Consider the following 21,841-nt stretch of genomic DNA (forward strand, 5'->3'; position numbering starts at 1 on the left):
GGTGAAATGTTGACCCTTTTTTTTTAGGTATTTAGTGTCACAGCTCTGTAGAACACAGTTTGAGAGGAACCCAAGAATGCAGACAAAAGGTGAGTTGAACAGTTCTTTACTGAAGTAGTGTACTCACAAAAAGGCGCTCCTCACTGGAGGGAACAAAAGGCGACGGTGCAAAAAGGAGAACTCAAAATGGGCACCGTGGAGAAAACAAAAACTAATATATAAAAATAGAACAAACTTGGGTCGGAGTTGCAAGACGTGCTACCGCCGACGTAGACACCAAGCTGGATGGCACCGGGAGTGGCCAGAATGACAAGCTGCAAGAAACATGAAGCATGTAAGCCATCAGAAGTGAAGAGCAGAGGAGTGGAATCACCAAATGCCATCCAGCTGCCAAGGTGCTGCTTAAATAGCATCAGGGTAAATTGGGAGCAGCTGTGCACGTCTCACAACTCCGCCCACAATGGGAACACAGGAACACTAATGGGAAGGATAAATGAAGTTAAGGTCAACTGCACCAACAAAGGAAAACTGAATACAAACCACAAGGTGGCAGCAGGTGGTGACAGTATCCCCCCCTTAATCAACGGACGCCACCTGGCGGACCTCCTGGTTTTTCAGGAAATCTGTGATAAAAATCGGTAATAAGCGTTTTATCAATGATAAGGGAACGAGAGATCCAGGAACGATCCTCTGGGGGGTAACCCTTCCAGTCGATCAGAAACTGCACCCCCCTGCCTCGCCTCCTGGCGTCCAGGATGGTGTTGACTATGAAGGCCGGATGACCCTCCACCTGCAGAGGCGCAGGGGGAGACACTGATGGAGGGCTAAGGTCGCTGGACTCTACGGGCTTCAGGCGGGAGACATGGTAGACTGGGTATGACTTAAAAGACTTAGGTACCTTGAGTCGAGCTGTGACGGGAGTAATCATCCGCTTCACCTCGTATGGTCCAATGAATCTCGGTGCCAGTTTCTTCGACTCTCCTGGTAGTGTGATATCTCGGGATGATAGCCAAACCTTTTGGCCGGGTTTGTAGTCAGGGGCTGGTCTGCGATGACGATTTGCCATGGTTTCGTTTCGTCTGGCAGTGCGAGATAGGGCGGCACGGGTATCACGCCACACACGGTGCACCCGGCGCAGGAAGGCAGTCACGGAAGGGACTGCGGACTCTACTTCCTGAGAGGAAAATATAGGAGGTTGGAACCCATGCACCACATGAAAAGGGGACCGGCCAGTAGAACAACAAATGAGTCTTACGGGCATACTCCACCCAAGGGAGATAGGTGGACCACAATGATAGATGTTGGTGACAAACACATCTCAAGGCTACGCCCAAGTCCTGGTTGGCTCTTTCAGATTGTCCATTAGATTGCGGGTGGTATCCTGATGACATACTAACGGTGGCCCCCAACAGGTTGCAGAATGATCTCCATGTAGCAGATGAAAATTGAGGACCTCTGTCTGACACCACATCCATGGGGATCCCGTGAAGACGAACCACATGGGTGACCAGAAGTTTGGCGGTTTCCAGGGAGGAAGGAAGTCTACAAAGGGGGACAAAGTGTGTGAGTTTAGAGAATCTGTCTACAATGGTGAGGACGACAGAAAACCCCCTGGAGATGGGTTGACCATTGACAAAGTCCAGAGCAATGTGCGACCATGGACGAGAGGGGATGGGAAGGGGCTGTAGCAACCCCGCAGGAGCCTGATGGGAAGCCTTGCTCCTGGCGCAGACAGGGCATGCAGCCACAAATTTCTTCGTGTCAGTGTGGATGGTTGGCCACCAGAACCGCTGAGTGAGTAGGAACTCAGTGCGTCTGGCACCTGGGTGGCAGGAAATCTTGGAGGTGTGAGCCCAAGACAAGACTTCTGGACGGAGGGTTCTCGGCACAAAAAGGCGACCAGGGGGGCAGCCAACAGGAGATGGGGAGTCCTTCATAGCCTCCGACACACGCCTCTCAACCTCCCATTGTAATGCGCCAAGGATCCGGGACTGGGGCAGGATGGTCTCTGGGGGAGTGTCTTCTGTTGGGGGAGAGAACATCCTCGACAAGGCGTCAGGTTTACCATTGAGTGACCCTGGGCGAAAAGTGATACAGAAGTCAAACCTTGTGAGGAATAGGGCCCACCGAGCCTGGCGGGGATTGAGGCGTTGAGCAGAGCGGAGGTAGGCTAGGTTACGATGATCCGTATAAATGATGATTGGATGTTTTGCACCCTCCAGCCAGTGCCTTCATTCTTGTAGGGCCAGGACCACTGCCAGAAGCTCTCTGTTCCCAATATCATAGTTCCTCTCTGCAGGTGAAAGGCGTTTGGAGAAGAAGGCGCAGGGGTGCAGCCTCCTATCTGCACTGGAATGCTGGGACAGCACAGCCCCTACACCGGTGTCAGATGCGTCCGTTTCAACAAAAAATGGGAGATCATGATTACAGTGGACTAATACAGGAGCAGAGGTAAAAAGAGATTTAAGGCGTTGAAAAGCCTGGTCAGCCTCTGAGGACCACACAAAAGGAACTTTAGAGGACGTTAATCTATTTAAAGGCTGCGCTACTTTACTGAAGTCTCTAATAAAACGTCGGAAAAAGTTTGCGAACCCTAGAAACCGTTGCAACAGCTTCCTGGATGACGGCGTAGGCCAGTCTACCACAGCTTGGACCTTAGCTGGGTCTGGCTTAACCTGCCCCCTCTCTACAATCAGCCCCAGAAACAACACTGTGGGAGAATGAAACGTGCATTTTGGCGGTTTAACAAATAATCGGTTTTCTAAAAGTCTCTGCAAGACCAGACGGACATGCTGATGGTGTACTTCAATGGAGCATGAAAAGATAAGTATGTCGTCCAAGTACACTACTACGAAACGGCCTATCATGTCGCGGAGAACATCATTGATCAAACACTGAAAAACACCGGGAGCATTAGTGAGGCCGAACGGCATGACGCAATACTCAAAGTGGCCTAGAGGAGTGTTAAAAGCAGTCTTCCATTCATCGCCCTGACGAATACGCACAAGGTGATACGCGTTACGTAGATCTAATTTGGTAAATACTACGGCCCCATGCAGAGGCGCAAACGAAGACTCCAGTAGTGGAAGGGGGTATTTATTCTTAACCGTGATCTTGTTTAGGGCTCGGTAGTCTATACAGGGTCGCAACCCTCCATCCTTCTTCTTACCGAAAAAAAAAACAGCCGCCACGGGAGCGGAAGAGGGACGAATGTGTCCGGCGGCGAGAGAAGAGGAAATGTATTCCTCCATAGCATGCTGTTCGGGACGCAAAATATTGTATAGTCGTGAAGAAGGTAGCGGAGACCCTGGAAGGAGGTCAATGGCACAGTCATATGGGCGGTGGGGGGTGGCGACGTAGCCCGGTCTTTACAAAACGCATCACTAAGGGAATGATATTCTTCAGGAATAAGTGAAAGATCAGGTGGTTGAAGACTAGGAAGAGTAACAGGCTTAGTAGGAGACGAAGCGGAGCGCAAACAGTGACTATGACAAAAAATACTCCAATTACAAATTTTTAGTGTGGTCCAATCTATGCTAGGACTGTGATGTTGCAACCAAGGAAGGCCAAGAACTACGGGTGCTGAACGAGAAGGCATTATCAAAAAACTAACCTTCTCACTGTGATTTCCCGAAATAAGGAGGGATGTGGTGTGTGTTTGATGCGTAATATTAGCCAGGTGACGCCCGTCAAGTGAGCTAACAGTCTTAATGCGTTCCACACCCACAGTAGGAATCTTTAACGACTCAACAAGCCCACTGTCAATAATGTTCTCATCTGCCCCTGAGTCAATTAGTGCCTTAATAGGGCACGAGTCCCCCACCCATGACAGAGTACCTTCCACTTGGAGTCTTCCCACCAGCGGAGAAGATGCAGATGTTGCCGGCAGGACAGGCTGCGAAGGTGGTAATCTTGGCCGAGGAAGATCTCCGGTGGAAGCAGGACGGCCCCTCGTAGGGCGCGCAGGACAGCGAATGACGACGTGGTCAGCAGCTCCACAGTACAGGCATAACCGTAACCTCAGCCGACGAGTCCTCTCCGCGGCTTCCACCCAGCTGCATGGGTATCGCCCCCTCTAGCCCCTCCTCCGGGGCACTGAAGTCCGAAGGCGGAAGCGACCCTCCCTGAGGCTTGGACGGTGATTGTGGAGACCCGGTAGGTGACTGCCATCTGGTGGACGGAGGATCCCTCCCTTTCTGGGCGTGTCGCTCTCGTAGGCGGTTGTCCAATCGGATAGAGAGCGAAATTAGCTCCTCGAGGGTCTGGGTTTCGTCACGGGCAGCCAGCTCGTCTTGGATGCGGGGGCAAAGGCTAGCCAGGAATATTCCCCGCAATGCTGTCTCCCCCAGCCACTCTCCGCTGCCAGGATCCGGAAGGAGATTGAGTGGTCGGCTACAGAGGAGGACCCCTGGCGAGTAGCGAGGAGGCGGCTGCCTGCCTCCCGTTCCCTCACAGGGTGATCAAAAACGCTGCGCAGCTCAGCAGAAAATATGGGTAGCCTGGAACGAAGTTCTGGTTTGCTCTCACATATCTCCATAGCCCAGCGTGCTGCTCTTCCAGCCAGTAGACTGAGTATATATGCCACACGGGCGGAGTCCGTTGCGTCATAGTGAGGCTGCTGTGCAAATACTAAGGAGCACTGGTATAAAAAAAGTCTGCATTGTCCAAAGTCCCCCTCATACCTGGGTGGAGGTGGTATGCTGGCTTCTCGGGTAGAAAAACCAGATGTCGAGGCGTCGGAGGAACCAAAGTTTCCAGCTGCAGGTTGAGTTACCTCTGAGCCTGGGAGCGGGTGAGGGACAAACATGCGGGTGTGCATTTCTTGCACCAGTGCTGTCAGGTTAGCCAAACCTTGTTCACGATGGCTTATTTGCTGGCCATCAGCCCCGAGGGCCCGTCGAACAGGATCTTCGTCTGCGGGTTCCATAATGACTCGGTGATTCTGTCACAGCTCTGTATAACACAGTTTGAGAGGAACCCCAGGATGCAGACAAAAGGTGAGTTGAACAGTTCTTTACTGAAGTAGTGTACTCACAAAAAGGCACTCCTCACTGGAGGGAACAAAAGGCGACGGTGCAAAAAGGAGAACTCAAAATGGGCACCGTGGAGAAAACAAAAACTAATATATAAAAATAGAACAAACTTGGGTCGGAGTTGCAAGACGTGCTACCGCCGACGTAGACACCAAGCTGGATGGCACAGGGAGTGGCCAGAATGACAAGCTGCAAGAAACATGAAGCATGGAAGCCATCAGAAGTGAAGAGCCGAGGAGTGAAATCACCAAGTGCCATCCAGCTGCCAAGGTGCTGCTTACAGTAAATAGCATCAGGGTAAATTGGGAGCAGCTGTGCACGTCTCACAACTCCGCCCACAATGGGAACACAGGAACACTAAGGGGAAGGAGAAATTAAGTTAAGGTCAACAAGGTCAACTGCACCAACAAAGGAAAACTGAATACAAACCACAAGGTGGCAGCAGGTGGTGACATTTAGTTTGGTGCAGGCTGAATGTTAGCATATGAGTATTAAATGTTTATATGTGAGTATTAAATGTTTATATATGAGTATAACATGTTTATTTATGAGTATTACATGTTTATATATGAGTATTAAATTTGTGAATATGAGAATTAAATGTTTCAATATGAGTATTAAATGTTTATATATGAGTATTAAATGTTTAATATGAGTATTAAATATTTGAATATGAATATTACATGTGTGAATATGAATATTAAATGTTTCAATATGAGTATTAAATGTTTAATATGACTATTAAATGTGTATATATCAGTATCAAATATTTATATATGAGTATTAAATGTGTGAATATAAGTATTAAATGTTGAATATGAGTATTAAATGTTTGAATATGAGTATTACATGTGTGAATAGGAGTATTAAATGTGTATATATAAGTATTAAATGTTTATATATGAATATTAAATGTTGAATATGGGTATTAAATGTGTGAATTTAAGTATTAAATGTGTATACATGAGTAATAAATGTTCATATATGAGTATTAAATGTATGAATATGAGTATTTAGTATTTGAATATGAGTATTAAATGTGTATGAAATGTTTACTATGAGTATCAAATGAGTATATATGAGTGTTAAATGTGTGAATATGAGTATTACATGTTTAATATGAGTAAGTAATCTTTATATATGAGTATTTAATGTTTGAATATGAGTATTAAATGTTTGAATATGAGTCCTAAATGTTTTATGAGTATTAAATGTTTATATAAGAGTATATAATGTTTAAATGTGAGTATTAAATGTGTGCATATGAGTATTAAATGTGTGAATATTATTATTCAATGTGTATATATGAGTATTAAATGTTTGAATATGAGTATTAAATGTTTTATGAGTATTAAATGTTTATATAAGACTATATAATGTTTATATGTGAGTATTAAATGTGTGAATATTATTATTCAATGTGTATATATGAGTAGTAAATGTTAAGATAAGAGCATTAAATGTGTGAATATGAGTATTAAATGTTTAATATTAGCATTAAATGTTGATATATGAGTATTAAACGTGTATATATGTGTACTAAATGTGTGACTATGAGTATTAAATGTTTAATATGAGTATGTACTCTTTATATATGAGTATTAAATGTTTAATATGAGCATTAAATGTTTATTATGAGTATTAAATGTTAAATATGAGTATTGAATGTTTATATATGAGTATGTAATGTTTGTATGTGCGTATTAAAGGCCTACTGAAACCCACTACTACCGACCACGCAGTCTGATAGTTTATATATTAATGATGAAATCTTAACATTGCAACACATGCCAATACGGCCGGGTTAACTTATAAGGTGCAATTTTAAACTTCCCAGGAAACTTCCACTTGAAAACGTCGCGGTATGATGACGTATGCGCGTGACGTCACGAGGTCAAGGGAAGTGTTTGGACCCAATTCAAATACCTCTGTTTTCTTCGACAAAATTCCACAGTATTCTGGACATCTGTGTTGGTGAATCTTTTGCAATTTGTTTAATGGACAATGGAGACTGCAAATAAGAAAGTTGTAGGTGCGATCGGTGGAGCGGCGGACTACAGCAACACCAACACCAACACCAGGAGGTTGTGTTGTGCTTTGAGCAGGATAGCAGACGCACTACAGTGAGTAAGCCCGCCGCCGCATCTAAGTTAGCTTCTGTTTTTTTAGCTTCGCCAAGCTGAATATTATTAATCGTGTATTTACATGTTCATGGTTTAATAGTATTTTTGATCTTCTGTCTATCCATCCAGTCAGGGTTTTTTTAAATTTAGTTTCTATCTGCATTTCAGACTTCTATGCTATCACGTTGGCTACGTAGCTAGGTTAGCGTCTATTTTTTTTAGCTTCGAAAAGCTGAATATTATTAATCGTGTATTTACATGTTCATGGTTTAATAGTATTTTTGATCTTCTGTCTATCCATCCAGTCAGGGTTTTTTTTAATTTAGTTTCTATCTGCATTTGAGACTTCTATGCTATCACGTTGGCTACGTAGCTAGGTTAGCGTCTATTTTTTTTAGCTTCGAAAAGCTGAATATTATTAATCGTGTATTTACATGTTCATGGTTTAATAGTATTTTTGATCTTCTGTCTATCCATCCAGTCAGGTTTTTTTTAAATTTAGTTTCTATCTGCATTTGAGACTGCTATGCTATCACGTTGGCTACGTAGCTAGGTTAGCTTCTATTTTTTTAGCTTTGAAAAGCTGAATATTATTAATCGTGTATTTACATGTTCATGGTTTAATAGTATTTTTGATCTTCTGTCTATCCATCCAGTCAGGTTTTTTTTTAAAATTTAGTTTCTATCTGCATTTGAGACTGCTATGCTATCACGTAGGCTACGTAGCTAGGTTAGCTTCTATTTTTTTAGCTTCGAAAAGCTGAATATTATTTGTAGAAATCAGTGACACACACACGGCTGTCCACTTCAGTGGTGTAGACTTTACTGAACCAACTGCGCTTGCCCCGAACATACATACACAACTACGGATGCCCATAAGGGACATCCACTACATTATTAATCGTGTATTTACATGTTCATGGTTTAATAGTATTTTTTATCTTCTGTCTATCCATCCAGTCAGGGTTCTTTTAAATTTAGTTTCTATCTGCATTTGAGACTGCTATGCTATCACGTTGGCTACGTTGCTAGGTTAGCTTCTATTTTTTTAGCTTCGCAAAGCTGAATATTATTAATCGTGTATTTACATGTTCAGTCACTGTGAATGTCCATTTCGCGTTCTCGACTCTCATTTTCAAGAGGATATAGTATCTGAGGTGGTTTAAAATACAAATCTGTGATCTACAATAGAAAAAGGAGAGAGTGTGGAATCCAATGAGCCAGCTTGTACCTAAGTTACGGTCAGAGCGAAAAAAGATACGTCCACCACTGCCGCTCAAGTCCTTCACTGTAACGTTCCTCATCTACGAATCTTTCATCCTCGCTCAAATGAATGGGGTAATCGTCACTTTCTCGGTCCGAATCTCTCTCGCTCCATTGTAAACAACGGGGAATTGTGAGGAATCCTAGCTCCTGTGACGTCACTCTACTTCCGGTACAGGCAAGCCTTTTTTTTATCAGCGAGCAAAAGTTGCGAACTTTATCGTCGATTTTCTTTACTAAATCCTTTCAGCAAAAATATGGCAATATCGCAAAATGATCAAGTATGACACATAGAATGGATCTGCTATTGCCGTTTAAATTTTAAAAAAATCATTTCAGTAGGCTTTTAAATGTTTAATATGAGTATTAAAGGCCTACTGAAAGCCACTACTACCGACCACGCAGTCTGATAGTTTATATATCAATGATGAAATCTTAACATTATAACACATGCCAATACGGCCGGGTTAACTTATAAAGTGACATTTTAAATTTGCCGCTAAACTTCCGGTTCGAAACGCCTCTGAGGATGACGTATGCGCGTGACGTAGCCCGGCGAACACGGGTATGCCTTCCACATTGAAGCCAATACGAAAAAGCTCTGTTTTCATTTCATAATTCCACAGTATTCTGGACATCTGTGTTCGTGAATCTGTTGCAATCATGTTCATTGCATTATGGAGAAGGAAGCTGAGCAAGCAAAGAAGAAAGTTGTCGGTGCGAAATGGACGTATTTTTCGAACGTAGTCAGCAACAACAGTACACAGCCGGCGCTTCTTTGTTTACATTCCCGGAAGATGCAGTCAAGATGGAAGAACTCGGATAACAGAGACTCTAACCAGGAGGACTTTTGACTTCGATACACAGACGCCTGTAGAGAACTGGGACAACACAGACTCTTACCAGGATTACTTTGATTTGGATGACAAAGACGCAGACGTGCTACTGTGAGTATGCGGCTTTGGCTTCTAAACATTTGATCGCTTGACCGTATGTGCGCAACTTTTTTTTGCGTATGTACGTAACTTTTTAAAAATATATAAGCTTTATGAACCTTGGGTTAGGTGAACGGTCTTTTGGGCTGAGTGATTGTGTGTGTTGATCAGGTGTTGGAATTGTATTGGCGTGTTCTATGGAGCTAGGAGCTAGCAGAGGAGCTAGGAGCTAGCGTAACAAACACGCAGGTGTTTTTATGCAGGATTAATTTGTGGCATATTAAATATAAGCCTGGTTGTGTTGTGGCTAATAGAGTATATATATGTCTTGTGTTTATTTACTGTTGTAGTCATTCCCAGCTGAATATCAGGTCACCCCCGGCTCTCACAGCATCTTCCCTATCTGAATAGCTTCAACTCCCCACTAGTCCTTCACTTGCACTTTCCTCATCCACAAATCTTTCATCCTCGCTCAAATTAATGGGGAAATTGTCGCTTTCTCGGTCCGAATCTCTCTCACTTCATGCGGCCATCATTGTAAACAATAGGGAACTTTGCGTATATGTTCAACTGACTACGTCACGCTACTTCCGGTAGGGGCAAGCCTTTTTTTTTTATCAGATACCAAAAGTTGCAATCTTTATCGTCGTTGTTCTATACTAAATCCTTTCAGCAAAAATATGGCAATATCGCGAAATGATCAAGTATGACACATAGAATAGATCTGCTATCCCCGTTTAAATAAAAAAAAATAATTTCAGTAGGCCTTTAAATGTTTATATATGAGTATTACATGTTTATATATGAGTATTAAATGTTTACACATGAGTGATACATGTGTGAATGTGAGTATTAAATGTTTAATATGTTTCAAAATGAATGTTTGGTGTTTGAATATGAAATGTTTGCACGTGGCACATGTTGATTGATTGATTGATTGATTGAAACTTTTATTAGTAGATTGCAAAGGAAGAGAATACATGATATGAAACACACTACACTACATATTCCGTACAAATGGCAACACCCGAATACGTTTTTCAACTTGTTAGTCCACCTTAATCAATTCATGGTTCATAGCTCTCAGTTTAACCCTGTTTCTCTTGGAGGGGAGGGGTGGGGGGTCTGAATCACGACTCTTCCACAGCCGACGTGCACGATTTCACCCTTGGCCCCACTTTTCCAGATGGAGCGCGCACGCGTGCGTGTGTGTGTGCGTGTGCGCGACAGAGAGAGCCCATGCAGCAGAGTGATGTTTGTTGACATAAGGCCCTGCACGGAGCTTATCTGCAGCCAACACTCACGCCGTGATTTCAGCCACTCACTGCGTGCGTGGGTGCGTGCGTGCGTGCGCGCGTGCGCGTGCGTGTTTTACAGGCCATTGTTTGGCCCAAATGTGTCCTAAAGATACAGACTTGTTCGGCCCAGCTCATTAAAAAGAGTGCTGAAAGTGTGCATTTGCAAAGGACTCACTTCATATATATGCGCGTCACTCTTTTATGTGTCCGACAGTCAACAATGCGGCGCATACAAAGTGCTAGGACGATTCAAATAATCATAATAAAAACACTGAATTGTGTTAGTTGCATTAATTGCTGGTTGACATTAATGAAGGTGCATTCCAATTGTGTACACCGTAACTTTATTATTATTTATTTAACTTTATTATTATTTATTTATCTATTAGAATCGGAATGGGTTTTATTATTGACCTAGTATGTATTTAAAAATACAAGGTATTAGTGCAAAAACAGCTTACATGAGAAATAAAGAGCCAAAATAGCAAGAAATTAAGTAGAGTACATTATGAGAAGCATTTGACAATATATACAAATAAAATGAAAAAAAAAAAAAAAAGAGAATAATTACAAAAAAAAACTGACAAAAAACTTCACAAAATGTACAAAAGGTAAGCACGAATAAAATCTTGTGAGAGTTAATGTAGCGCATAAATTAAAACAGTTAATATGAGAAATAATATATGTCACATATACTGTATATACTGTAATATGGTCATTGGTATACATTGTATATATGTTATAGACATAATATAATATATCTGTATATATATTATTCTGTACACATATTATGTATATATTCGTATATATGTTAGATTTTTTTATCGCTATATTAGTCTATTTATACCTGCATTGTCCTTTCCATCCTTACACTTTCCATCATTGTAGCTGAACTACTCTGTTGAACAATTTCCCTTGTGGATCATTAAAGTTTGTCTAAGTCTAAGTCTAATTCCAAATAAAGCCAAAATAGCAAGAACTTAAGTAAAACAAACTAGAAGTAACTATTGATCATATATAAACTATAATTCTAAACATGTCAAAGATGAGCATGATTACAAAAAAAGCAAACCAAATAAAGTCCAGTGAGCGTTAATAACGCATTAAAAAAAAGAAAAGAGTTCACATTGATTTATTCCATAATGTTCAGTTCTTTATGGCGGCTACAATATGGTGGTTAAATGTGGACGTTGTTTAGTTCCCCTCCTCATAAAATATAAACATTTGTTCTAAAGTCACCTAATAGATATTAAAGTTCAATTTTTTTTTAAAAACACATTTCAAATGAGAAAAATTAACAAAAGTTGCTCATAGCATTTGTACTCCCTAGCTGCTATAATTATGATTGATATGAAAGCCTAAAAATCCACAATATTTTAATGGCTGAAAAGAATATAATGTTCATAAACCAATTAGTGTGCAACAAGTTGAGAATATTCAGAGGAGGCTACACTAACGTGTTACATTTAATGTGTTACATTCAGTGAGATCCTACTTGTCACACTATTTTTAATGCAACATACTTGTATATTATTTATGTTCTTTTTGTGTCGAAGAAACACAACTTTGACTTCCTTACATTGAGTTTCATTCTGAGCACTACATTTATTTATATCATCATTAGATTTATTTGCAACTGGTTTTTTAAAAATGTATTGCTTGTTAGAGATATGTTTCCTATTGTTTTCATTATTTTTACACTGTTATTATATTATTATTACATATTATTAAATTATTATTATTATATTGTTATTATATTATTATTAGTACAGTATTACATTACTATTACATATTATTACATTATTAGTACATTATTACATTATCATTACATTGTTATTATGTTGTATTACAAATTACAGTGTTATTCCATTATTAGTACATTGTTGTTACATCATTACACTATTATTAAGTGTTACATTATTATTACATTATTATGTTATTATTACAATATTGTTCCATTATTACATTGTTATTACATTATTATTATATTATTAATAATATTACATTTTTAATACATTACTAAACATATTAAATTATTATTACATTGTTATTACATTTTTTTAACATTATTATTATTACATTATAACAGAATTATTCCATTATTACCTTATTATTACTTAATTTTACATTGTAATATACTTGTATTACATTATTATTACATTGTTGTTACATTATTATTACATTCATATTACATTATATATTACATCATTTTTATATTACCAATAATTATTACATTGTTATTACATTTTATATTACATTATTATTACATGATTGATACATCATTATATTATTATTACATTGTTATTACATTATTATTACATTAATATTACATTATTGCATTATTATATTATTATTACATTATTGATACATCAACACATTAATATTACATTGTTATTACATTTTTGTTACATTAATATTACATTATTGCATTATAACATTATTATTACATTATCGCTACATCATTACATTAATATTACATTGTTATTACATTTTTATTACATTATTATTACTATATTGCTACAGTATTACATTATTAATACATTGTTATTACATGTTTTATTACATTATAATTACAATGTGACATTATTATATTATTGCTACAGCATTACATTATTCATACATTATTGTTAATTTTTTATTACATTATTATTACATTGTAATTACATTGTTACAATGTTATTACATTGTTTTTACATTGTTATTACATTGTTACATTATTATTATATTATTGCTACAGTATTACATTATTAGATAGATGTATAGTACATTATTGATTCCTTCAGGAGAGTTCCCTCAGGAAAATTAAAATTCCAGCAGCAGTGTGCAGAATTGAGATATAATTTAAAAAGTAAAAAGTAAATAATAAATGATGGGGGTATATACGTTATTGTTTTGCATGCCCTGTCATCCTCCTACCCCCCGTGTTTTATTTTCTCTCATAGGGATACAGCGTTATGCAGGGGTGAATTTACAACAGTTTTATAGACAATTGATACTATTTACAGGGGGTGCGAAGCGTTTCTTTCTTTAACGTAACAGAAAATAATTAAAAAGTACTATTTTAAAAGCGCTAAATCATTTACAAGTGTTTGGAAAAAAATCTACTTCATGAATTGTGTTAAAAATGTGATGCTATATGTGGCAAATTATATTTTTAAGTAATATATTCTAATATTTACTGTTATATGTACACATATTTTCAACAATGAAAACGAATATTTTCAACTATTTCAACTATATGTGTATATAAATATATATATGAAATTGTTGAAAATATTAGTTTTCCTTTAAAAAGATATTATTTTTCCTTGTTGAAAATATAGTTGTTTAATGTTACAAAATATTGGTTTTCATTTTTGAAAATATCTGTTTTTATTTTTGAAAATATTACTTTTTATTGTTGAAAATATTAGTTTTCATTGTTAAAAATATTCGTTTTCATTGCTGAAAAAAATGTTTTTTATTGTTGAAAATATTAGTTGTCATTGTTAAAAAATATAAGTTTTCCTTGTTGAAAATATTTGTTTTCATTTTTGAAAACATTAGTTTTCATCGTTGAAAATATTTGTTTTCATCGTTGGAAATTGTTTTTATGGTTGAAAATATTCGTTTTCAATGTTGAAAAAAATGTTTTTTATTGTTGAAAATATTAGTTCTCATTGTTAAAAAAATATTAGTTTTCCTTGTTGAAAATATTTGTTTTCATTTTTGAAAATATTAGTTTTCATTTTTGAAAATATTTGTTTTCATTTTTGAAAATATTACTTTTCATTTTTGAAAATATTTGTTTTCATTTTTGAAAATATTAGTTTTCATTTTTGAAAATATTTGTTTTCATCGTTGAAAATATTTGTTATGGTTGAAAATATTTGTTTTCATCGTTGGAAATTGTTTTTATAGTTGAAAATATTCGTTTTCATTGTTGAAAAAAATGTTTTTTATTGTTGAAAATATTAGTTCTCATTGTTAAAAAGTAATAGTTTTCCTTGTTGAAAATATTTGTTTTCATTTTTGAAAATATTAGTTTTCATCGTTGAAAATAGTTTTTATGGTTGAAAATGTTTGTTTTCCTCCTTGGAAATAGTTTTTATTGTTGAAAATATGAGTTTTTATTGTAGAAAATATGAGTTTTTATTGTAGAAAATACTAGTTTTTATTGTAGAAAATATGAGTTTTCATTGACGAAAACAATAGTTTTCATTGTTGAAAATATGAGTTTTTATTATTGAAAATATTAGTTTTTATTGTTGAAAAAATGGTACTTTATTTTTGAAAATAGTGGTCATCATTGAAGTTTTCATTGTTGAAAAAATAAATAAATAAAATAAAATAAATGCAGCTGAGATAGGCTGCGACCCTGAACGGGACAAGCGGTAGAAAATGGATGGATATATATATATATAGCATATAAATTTAGGAAAGTGAGTGATGGCTGCTTCTGAATGAAAGTTTGGACGACCCGTGTGTGTGCGGGAAGGGGGGGTGTGATGTGACGTCACGCCCAATTAGCCGCGGTCACGACTCAGCAGGCCCCTCCCACCTCCTGCGTTTAAAAGCTGCGGGGTTCCAGCAGAGCGGCGTCACAGTGCGGGAAGGAGACATGTACTGGAAGTCAGCACACGGCAAAGACATCAAAATAAAGGTAAGATCACCACTTGTAAACTCCTCTTTTCAAATTAAAACTCGCCTTTTTACCTTCAGACTGCACATCTTAATAGAGGAGAGATATTTTATCCTTTTTTTTTTTCTTTTTTTTTTTTTTGATTGACAGATGGAAGTCTGCCAGAGTGGCTACTACTCGGAGGACTTTAGGACCCAGGAGGTGCCGGCGGGCTTTGACTTCGCGTCTTATGGTGAGTTTGGAAGTTTTCTGGCGAATATTTGTCCGAACTTTGTAGAACGGGCGGAAGTGAGCCGGCGAGGGCCAGGGGGGGGGGGACCACCTGGTCACGTGACGACGAAGGCCGACTTGTTTGTGCAGCAGCCTGCTTCCTCTGAAGCCCGCCAGCTGAAGGACAAAGGAAATATTTTCCAGAGTCGGCATCATCACATCTGTCAGAGGGCAGCGCATAAGAACGCATGAGGGTGGTCAGCTCAAAGAGACTCTAATCCTTTCCTCCAGACTTCCTTCTCCGACAGATTTAGAGTTCCTCCATCACTAACTCTGTCACAGCGCCCTTTCCTCCCCTAGAAGCCTTGTTTCCTCCAGCCTTCGTCCATTCAGCTGATTGGACAGTAAACAAATGACCCCCCCCGCCCCTTCTAATGGTGTGTGTGCACGCTTCCGGGACACTTCATTAGGTACACTTGCACAATGCAGTGACGTAAAGGGCAGGGGGGCCACGCGTGCGCGCTCACACACACACACACACACACACACGCACACACACACACACACACACAATCTATTTTTATGTAACATAACGTTTTTGTTTTGTTGAGTTACGCCTGTTTAAATAATTTTTAAATCCTGGGCCCCCATTCACTACACTCTTAAAGGGGCCCCCGACACCCAACATACACACACTTGGTACGTTTACGTGCACTAAAAAGCTCATTATTGCGTGGATTTGGTTGAAACAAAACACATTTAAAAATGGAAAAAAAAGTAAGTTACAGAAGTATTATTGTCGCAAAACTTTTTGCAAATGGGGTATTTAAATGTAAATGTAATCCGATTTTATGTGTCGGTGTACTAATTTGTGTGTCTGTATCTCCAGCTGTGTGTGTGTGTGTGTGTGTAATCAAATCTGTGTGTGCATGTTTTAATTTGTGTGTCCGTATCTCAATCTGTGTGTGTAATAAAATTAGCATTTGTGTGTCTGTATCTCAACCTGTGTGTGTGTGTGTGTGTGTGTGTGTGTGTGTGTGTGTGTGTGTAATCAAATCCGTATGTGCATGTTTTAATTTGTGTGTCCGTATCTCAATCTGTGTGTGTAATAAAATTAGCATGTGCGTGTTTAAATTTGTGTGTCTATATCTCAAGTTGTGTGTGTGTAATTAAATCTGTGTGTGCGTGTTTTAATTTGTGTGTCCGTATCTCAATCTGTGTGTGTAGTAAAATTAGCATGTGCGTGTGTAAATTTGTGTGTCTGTATCTCAAGCTCTGTGTGTGTGTGTGTGTGTGATTAAATCTGTGTGTGTGTGTTTTAATTTGTGTGTCTGTATCTCAATCTGTGTGTAATAAAATTAGCATGTGCGTGTTTAAATTTGTGTGTCTGTATTTCAAACTGTGTGTGTGTTTGTGTGTGTGTGCGTGTGTGTATGATCAAATCCGTGTGTGTGTGTTTTAATTTGTGTGTCCGTATCACAATCTGTGTGTGTCATAAATTTAGCATGCGCGTGTTTAAATTTGTGTGTCTGTATCTCAAGCTGTGTGTGTGTGTGTGTGTGTGTGTAATTAAATCCGTGAGTGTGTTTTTTTTGTGTGTCCGTATCTCAATCTGTGTGTTGGTTCAAATTAGTATTTGTCTGGTTTTAATTGGTGTGTCTGGATCTCAATCTGTGTGTGTGTGTAATCAAATTAACATGTGCGTGTTTTAATTTGTGTGTCCAGATCTCAATCTGTGTGTGTTTGTGTGTGTGTGTGTGTAATCAAATCCGCGTGCGCTTGTGTTCATTTGTTTGTCCGTAGTTCAATCTGTGTGTGTGTAATCAAATTAGCATTTGTTTGGTTTTAATTTCTGTGTCCGTATCTCAATCTGTGTGCATGTAATCAAATCTGTGTGTGCGTGTTTTAATTTGTTTGTCCGGATCTCAATCTCTGTGTGTGTGTGTAATCAAATTAGAATGTGCGTGTTTTAATTTGTGTGTCCGTATCTAAATCTGTGTGTTTATTGAAATTACTATTTGTCTGGTTTTAATTTGTGTGTCTGTATCTCAATCTGTGTGTGTGTAATCAAATCCGCTTGTGCGTGTTTTAATTTGTGGGTCTGTATCTCAATCTGTGTGTGTAATCAAGTTAGCATTTGTTTGGTTTTAATTTGTGTGTCCTTATCTCAATCTGAGTGTGTGTAATCAAATCAGCATGTGCATGTTTTAATTTGTGTGTCCGGATCTCAATCTGTGTGTATGTGTGTGTGTGTGTGTGTGTTTTAATTTTTGTGTCTGAAATTTAATGTGTGTGTGTGTGTGTGTGTGTGTGTGTGTGTGTGTATAATCAAATCCGCGCGTGCATGTTTTAATTTGTTTGTCCGTATTTCAGTTTGTGTGAGTGTATTTAAATCATCATGTGCGTGTTTTAATTTGTGTGTCCTTATCTCTGTGTGTGTGTGTGTGTGTAATCAAATCTGTGTGTGCGTGTTTTAATTTGTGTGTCTGAAATTTTGTGTGCGTGTGTGTGTGTGGGTGTGTATAATCAAATCCGTGCATGCATGTTTTAATTTGTGTGTCTGTATCTCAGTTTGTGTGAGTGTAATCAAATTATCATGTGCATGTTTTAATGTGTGTGTCCGTATCTCAATCTTTGTGTGTGTAATCAAATCTGCGTGTGCGTGTTTTAATTTGTGTCTGAAATTCAAAAGTGTGTGTGTAATCAAATTAACGTGTGCGTGTTTTAATTTGTGTGTCTGTATCTCAGTCAGTCTGTGTGTGTGTGCGTGTGTAATCAAATTAACATGTGCGTGTTTTAATTTGTGTGTCCGTATCTCAGTTTGTGTATGTGCGTGTGTAATCAAATCCGCGTGTGCGTGTTTTAATTTGTGTAATCAAATTAAAATGTGCGTCTTTTAATTTGTGTGTCCGTATCTCATTCTGTGCGTGTGTGTGTAATCAAATCCGCATTTCCGTGTTTTAATTTGTGTAATCAAATTAATATGTGCGTGTTCTAATTTGTGTGTCCGTATCTCATTCTGTGTTTGTGTTTGTAATCAAATCCGCGTGTTCATGGTTTAATTTGTGTGTCTGTGTGTGTTTGTAATCAAATTAACATGTGCGTGTTTTAATCTGTGTGTCCGTACGTCATTCTGTGTGTAGGTGTAATCAAATTTGCATGTGCGTGTTTTAATTTGTGTCCGTATGTCAGTTTGTGTGTGTGTAATCAAATTAACATGTGCATGTTTTAATTTGTGTGTCCGTATGTCATTCTCTGTGTGTGTGGGTGTAATCAAATTTGCGTGTGCGTGTTTTAATTTGTGTGTCTGAAATTCAATCTGTGTGTGTGTGTGTGTGTGTGTGTGTGTGTGTAATGAAAGTAACATGTGCATATTTTAATTTGTGTGTCCGTATCTCAGTCTGTGTGTGTGTGTAATCAAATTAGCATGTGCGTGTTTTAATTTGTGTCCATATCTTTTTCTGTGTGTGTGTGTGTGTGTGTAATCAAATCTGCATGTGCATGTTTTAATTTGTGTGTCCGTATCTTAATCTGTGTGTGTGTTTAATCACATTAGCATTTGTTTGGTTTTAATTTGTGTGTCCGTATCTCACTCTGTGTGTGTGTAATCAAATTTAGCGTGTGTGTGTTTTTAATGTGTGTGTCCGTATTTTGATTTGTGTGTGTAAAAAAAATAAATACATAAATATATATGTATGTGTGTGTGTTCGTCTATCCATATTTCGATCTGTGTGTGTGTCTGTGTATTTAGATTTGTGTGTCTGAAAGTGTAAAAATACTTGTCTGTATTTTCCTTTCTCTAGTCCACTAGTGGGCGCCTCGCACCCACTCATGTTGTTCTGTGTTGAAGTCACCACATCAGACTCTCAGTGACACACACGCTGAGAAAAGCTAAGTTGTTCACAGATACTGCATATTATTACTGATAACTTATTTGGAGACACAGACAACATTACTGATAAGTGAAGTGAATTCCATTTATATAGCGCTTTTCTCTAGTGACTCAAAGCGCTTTACATAGTGAAACCCACCGTCTAAGCTACATTTAAACCAGTGTGGGTGGCACTGGGAGCAGGTGGGTGAAGTGTCTTGCCCAAGGACACAACAGCAGTGACTAGGATGGCGGAAGCGGGGATCGAACCCAGAACCCTCAAGTTGCTCTACCAACCCAGCTATGCCGCCCAAACAAGAGAACTTGTTTGAAGAAGACCAAAATACTTCTGACAACTAAGTTACTGCTAAAACATGAATTTTTACTCACAGTAAGTGATTGAAAGTCCAGTGTTTTATGGATTGCCCACAGAATAACACGAGTGGGTGCAAGGCGCCGACTAGTGGTGAATATAGGGAAAGGAAACATTTAGTTAAAATCGCTGCACGGACACACAACTCTGACACGGCAGAAGTGTTGCAAAAGTTAGATGTAAAAAAAATTCAAAAAAACAGCCAATCAGGGTTCCTGCTTCACACACATCTGAATACAAACACACACACAATTTTTTTTACACACACATTTTTTTACACACACATAAATCAAAATGACACAAATTAGTACACGGACACATACATCAGATTACACACAAACACAATGAGATACGCATTTGCAAATAGTTTTACTACAAATTATTTATATAGTTAGTGATTTTTTTAAAGATAAGATTAACATATCTAGAACATATCCCCAATAAATACCGTATTTTTCGGACTATAAGTCGCAGTTTTTTTCATAGTTTGGCCGGGTGCGACTTATACTCGGGAGCGACTTATGTGTGAAATTATTAACACATTACCGTAAAATATCAAATAATATTATTTAGCTCATTCACGTAAGAGACTAGACCAGGAGTGTCAAACGTACGGCCCGAGGGCCGGATCAGGCCCGCGGACAGGTTTTATCCGGCCCGCGGGATGAGTTTGCTAAGTATAAAAATGAGCCGAAATTTTTGAATGAAAAAAACTGCTTTTCTAAATGCGTACCACTAGATGTCGCAATAGCAATTATTTGTAAATTTGTAGATGATGCTACATATGTACGAAAAAAATAAACCACATGATGTTAGTACATCATTGGAGGAAAATGAGCAAACTACATGAATAACATCCTGTAATTGGATTTTGATACTATTTTTTTTTATCTTCATAGATTGCAAATTAACACCAATGAGTTGACTGATGAACATTATCACATAATTTATTCAGAAAGTATAAATAACGACAAATAAAGATAGAATACTATTAACCGCAACATGTAAGTGTAAAAAAAACAACAACAACATTATGATTTGCACATTTTCAGAATGTGCTTGTTCTATTTTTAAACAAGAAAACAATCTGAAGTTGTCTTTATTTTTAAGTTATCGTGCCGTGATTTTACCATTCCGGCCCACTTGGGAGTAGATTTTTCTCCATGTGGCCCCAGATCTAAAATGAGTTTGACACCCCTGGACTAGACGTATAAGATTTCATGGTATTTAGCGATTAGGAGTGACAGATTTTTTGGTAAACGTATAGCATGTTCTATATGTTATAGTTATTTGAATGACTCTTACCATAATATGTTACGTTAACATACCAGGCACGTTCTCAGTTGGTTATTTATGCCTCATATAACGTACACTTATTCAACCTGTTGTTCACTATTCTTTATTTATTTTAAATTGCTTTTCAAATGTCTATTCTTGGTGTTGGCTTTTATCAAATACATTTCCCCCAAAAATGCAATTTATACTCCAGTGCGACTTATATATGTTTTTTTCCTTCTTTATTATGCATTTTTGGCCGGTGCGACTTATACTCCAAAAAAATACGGTACCCCTAAATAATTTGGCTTTGTTGACGACACTAAAATCCACCACTTTGGTCGTCATTTTTGCCTGCTCCAGCTTCTCTGCCGGCCCTCAAGGGGGCGCTCACGGCCCAACAGCGGTTAAGAAAGACTGATTTAAATCCCAACATGCACACACGGATGCCAAGTGTTTCATGCAGGCCGTGACTTTAACGTCCATCTTTGTGCACTGTGTCAAACCTCCAGACTACCCTGGTGAAGATCTGTCTTTTCTGTTAGACAGCAAGCCGCCCGGACAGCCGCAGTATCCTGTTGAGAGCTGCTACGCCGCGCTGCCCAAAGGTCACATTTGAAGAACATTGCACCAAAAATAATCAGCGTGTTATTTGTTCATTGTTTTTTTCATTTGAAACCAAAACATATATATATATATAAATATATATATGGGCACCACTGTTATCATATAATCTATAATAATATACAACTATAATTTTGTATCTCCAAAACTATCCTCCCCCCTTGAACAGCTCCATGTATGTATATGTATATGTATATGTATATGTATATGTATAT

At 38.2% G+C, this 21,841-nt stretch overlaps 1 protein-coding gene across 4 annotated transcripts in view; it reads left to right on the plus strand.

Moving 5' to 3' along the window:
• The first annotated feature begins 15,248 nt into the window (after positions 1 to 15,248).
• The window catches only part of etsrp (ETS1-related protein), an 18,703-nt gene continuing 12,110 nt past the window's right edge, over positions 15,249 to 21,841 (plus strand). For 3 of the 4 annotated variants that reach the window (XM_062028727.1, XM_062028728.1, XM_062028730.1), the window contains exons 1-3: positions 15,249 to 15,294; positions 15,424 to 15,505; positions 21,515 to 21,610. In XM_062028727.1, coding sequence (XP_061884711.1) covers positions 15,253 to 15,294; positions 15,424 to 15,505; positions 21,515 to 21,610 — 220 coding nt within the window. In that variant the 5' untranslated portion in view covers positions 15,249 to 15,252. The remainder of the gene's footprint in view (positions 15,295 to 15,423; positions 15,506 to 21,514; positions 21,611 to 21,841) is intronic. The other variant, XM_062028731.1, reaches the window with a different exon arrangement.

Source organism: Entelurus aequoreus, linkage group LG20 (genome assembly GCF_033978785.1).
Source record: "Entelurus aequoreus isolate RoL-2023_Sb linkage group LG20, RoL_Eaeq_v1.1, whole genome shotgun sequence".
In the NCBI taxonomy this organism is placed as follows: Eukaryota; Metazoa; Chordata; class Actinopteri; order Syngnathiformes; family Syngnathidae; genus Entelurus; species Entelurus aequoreus.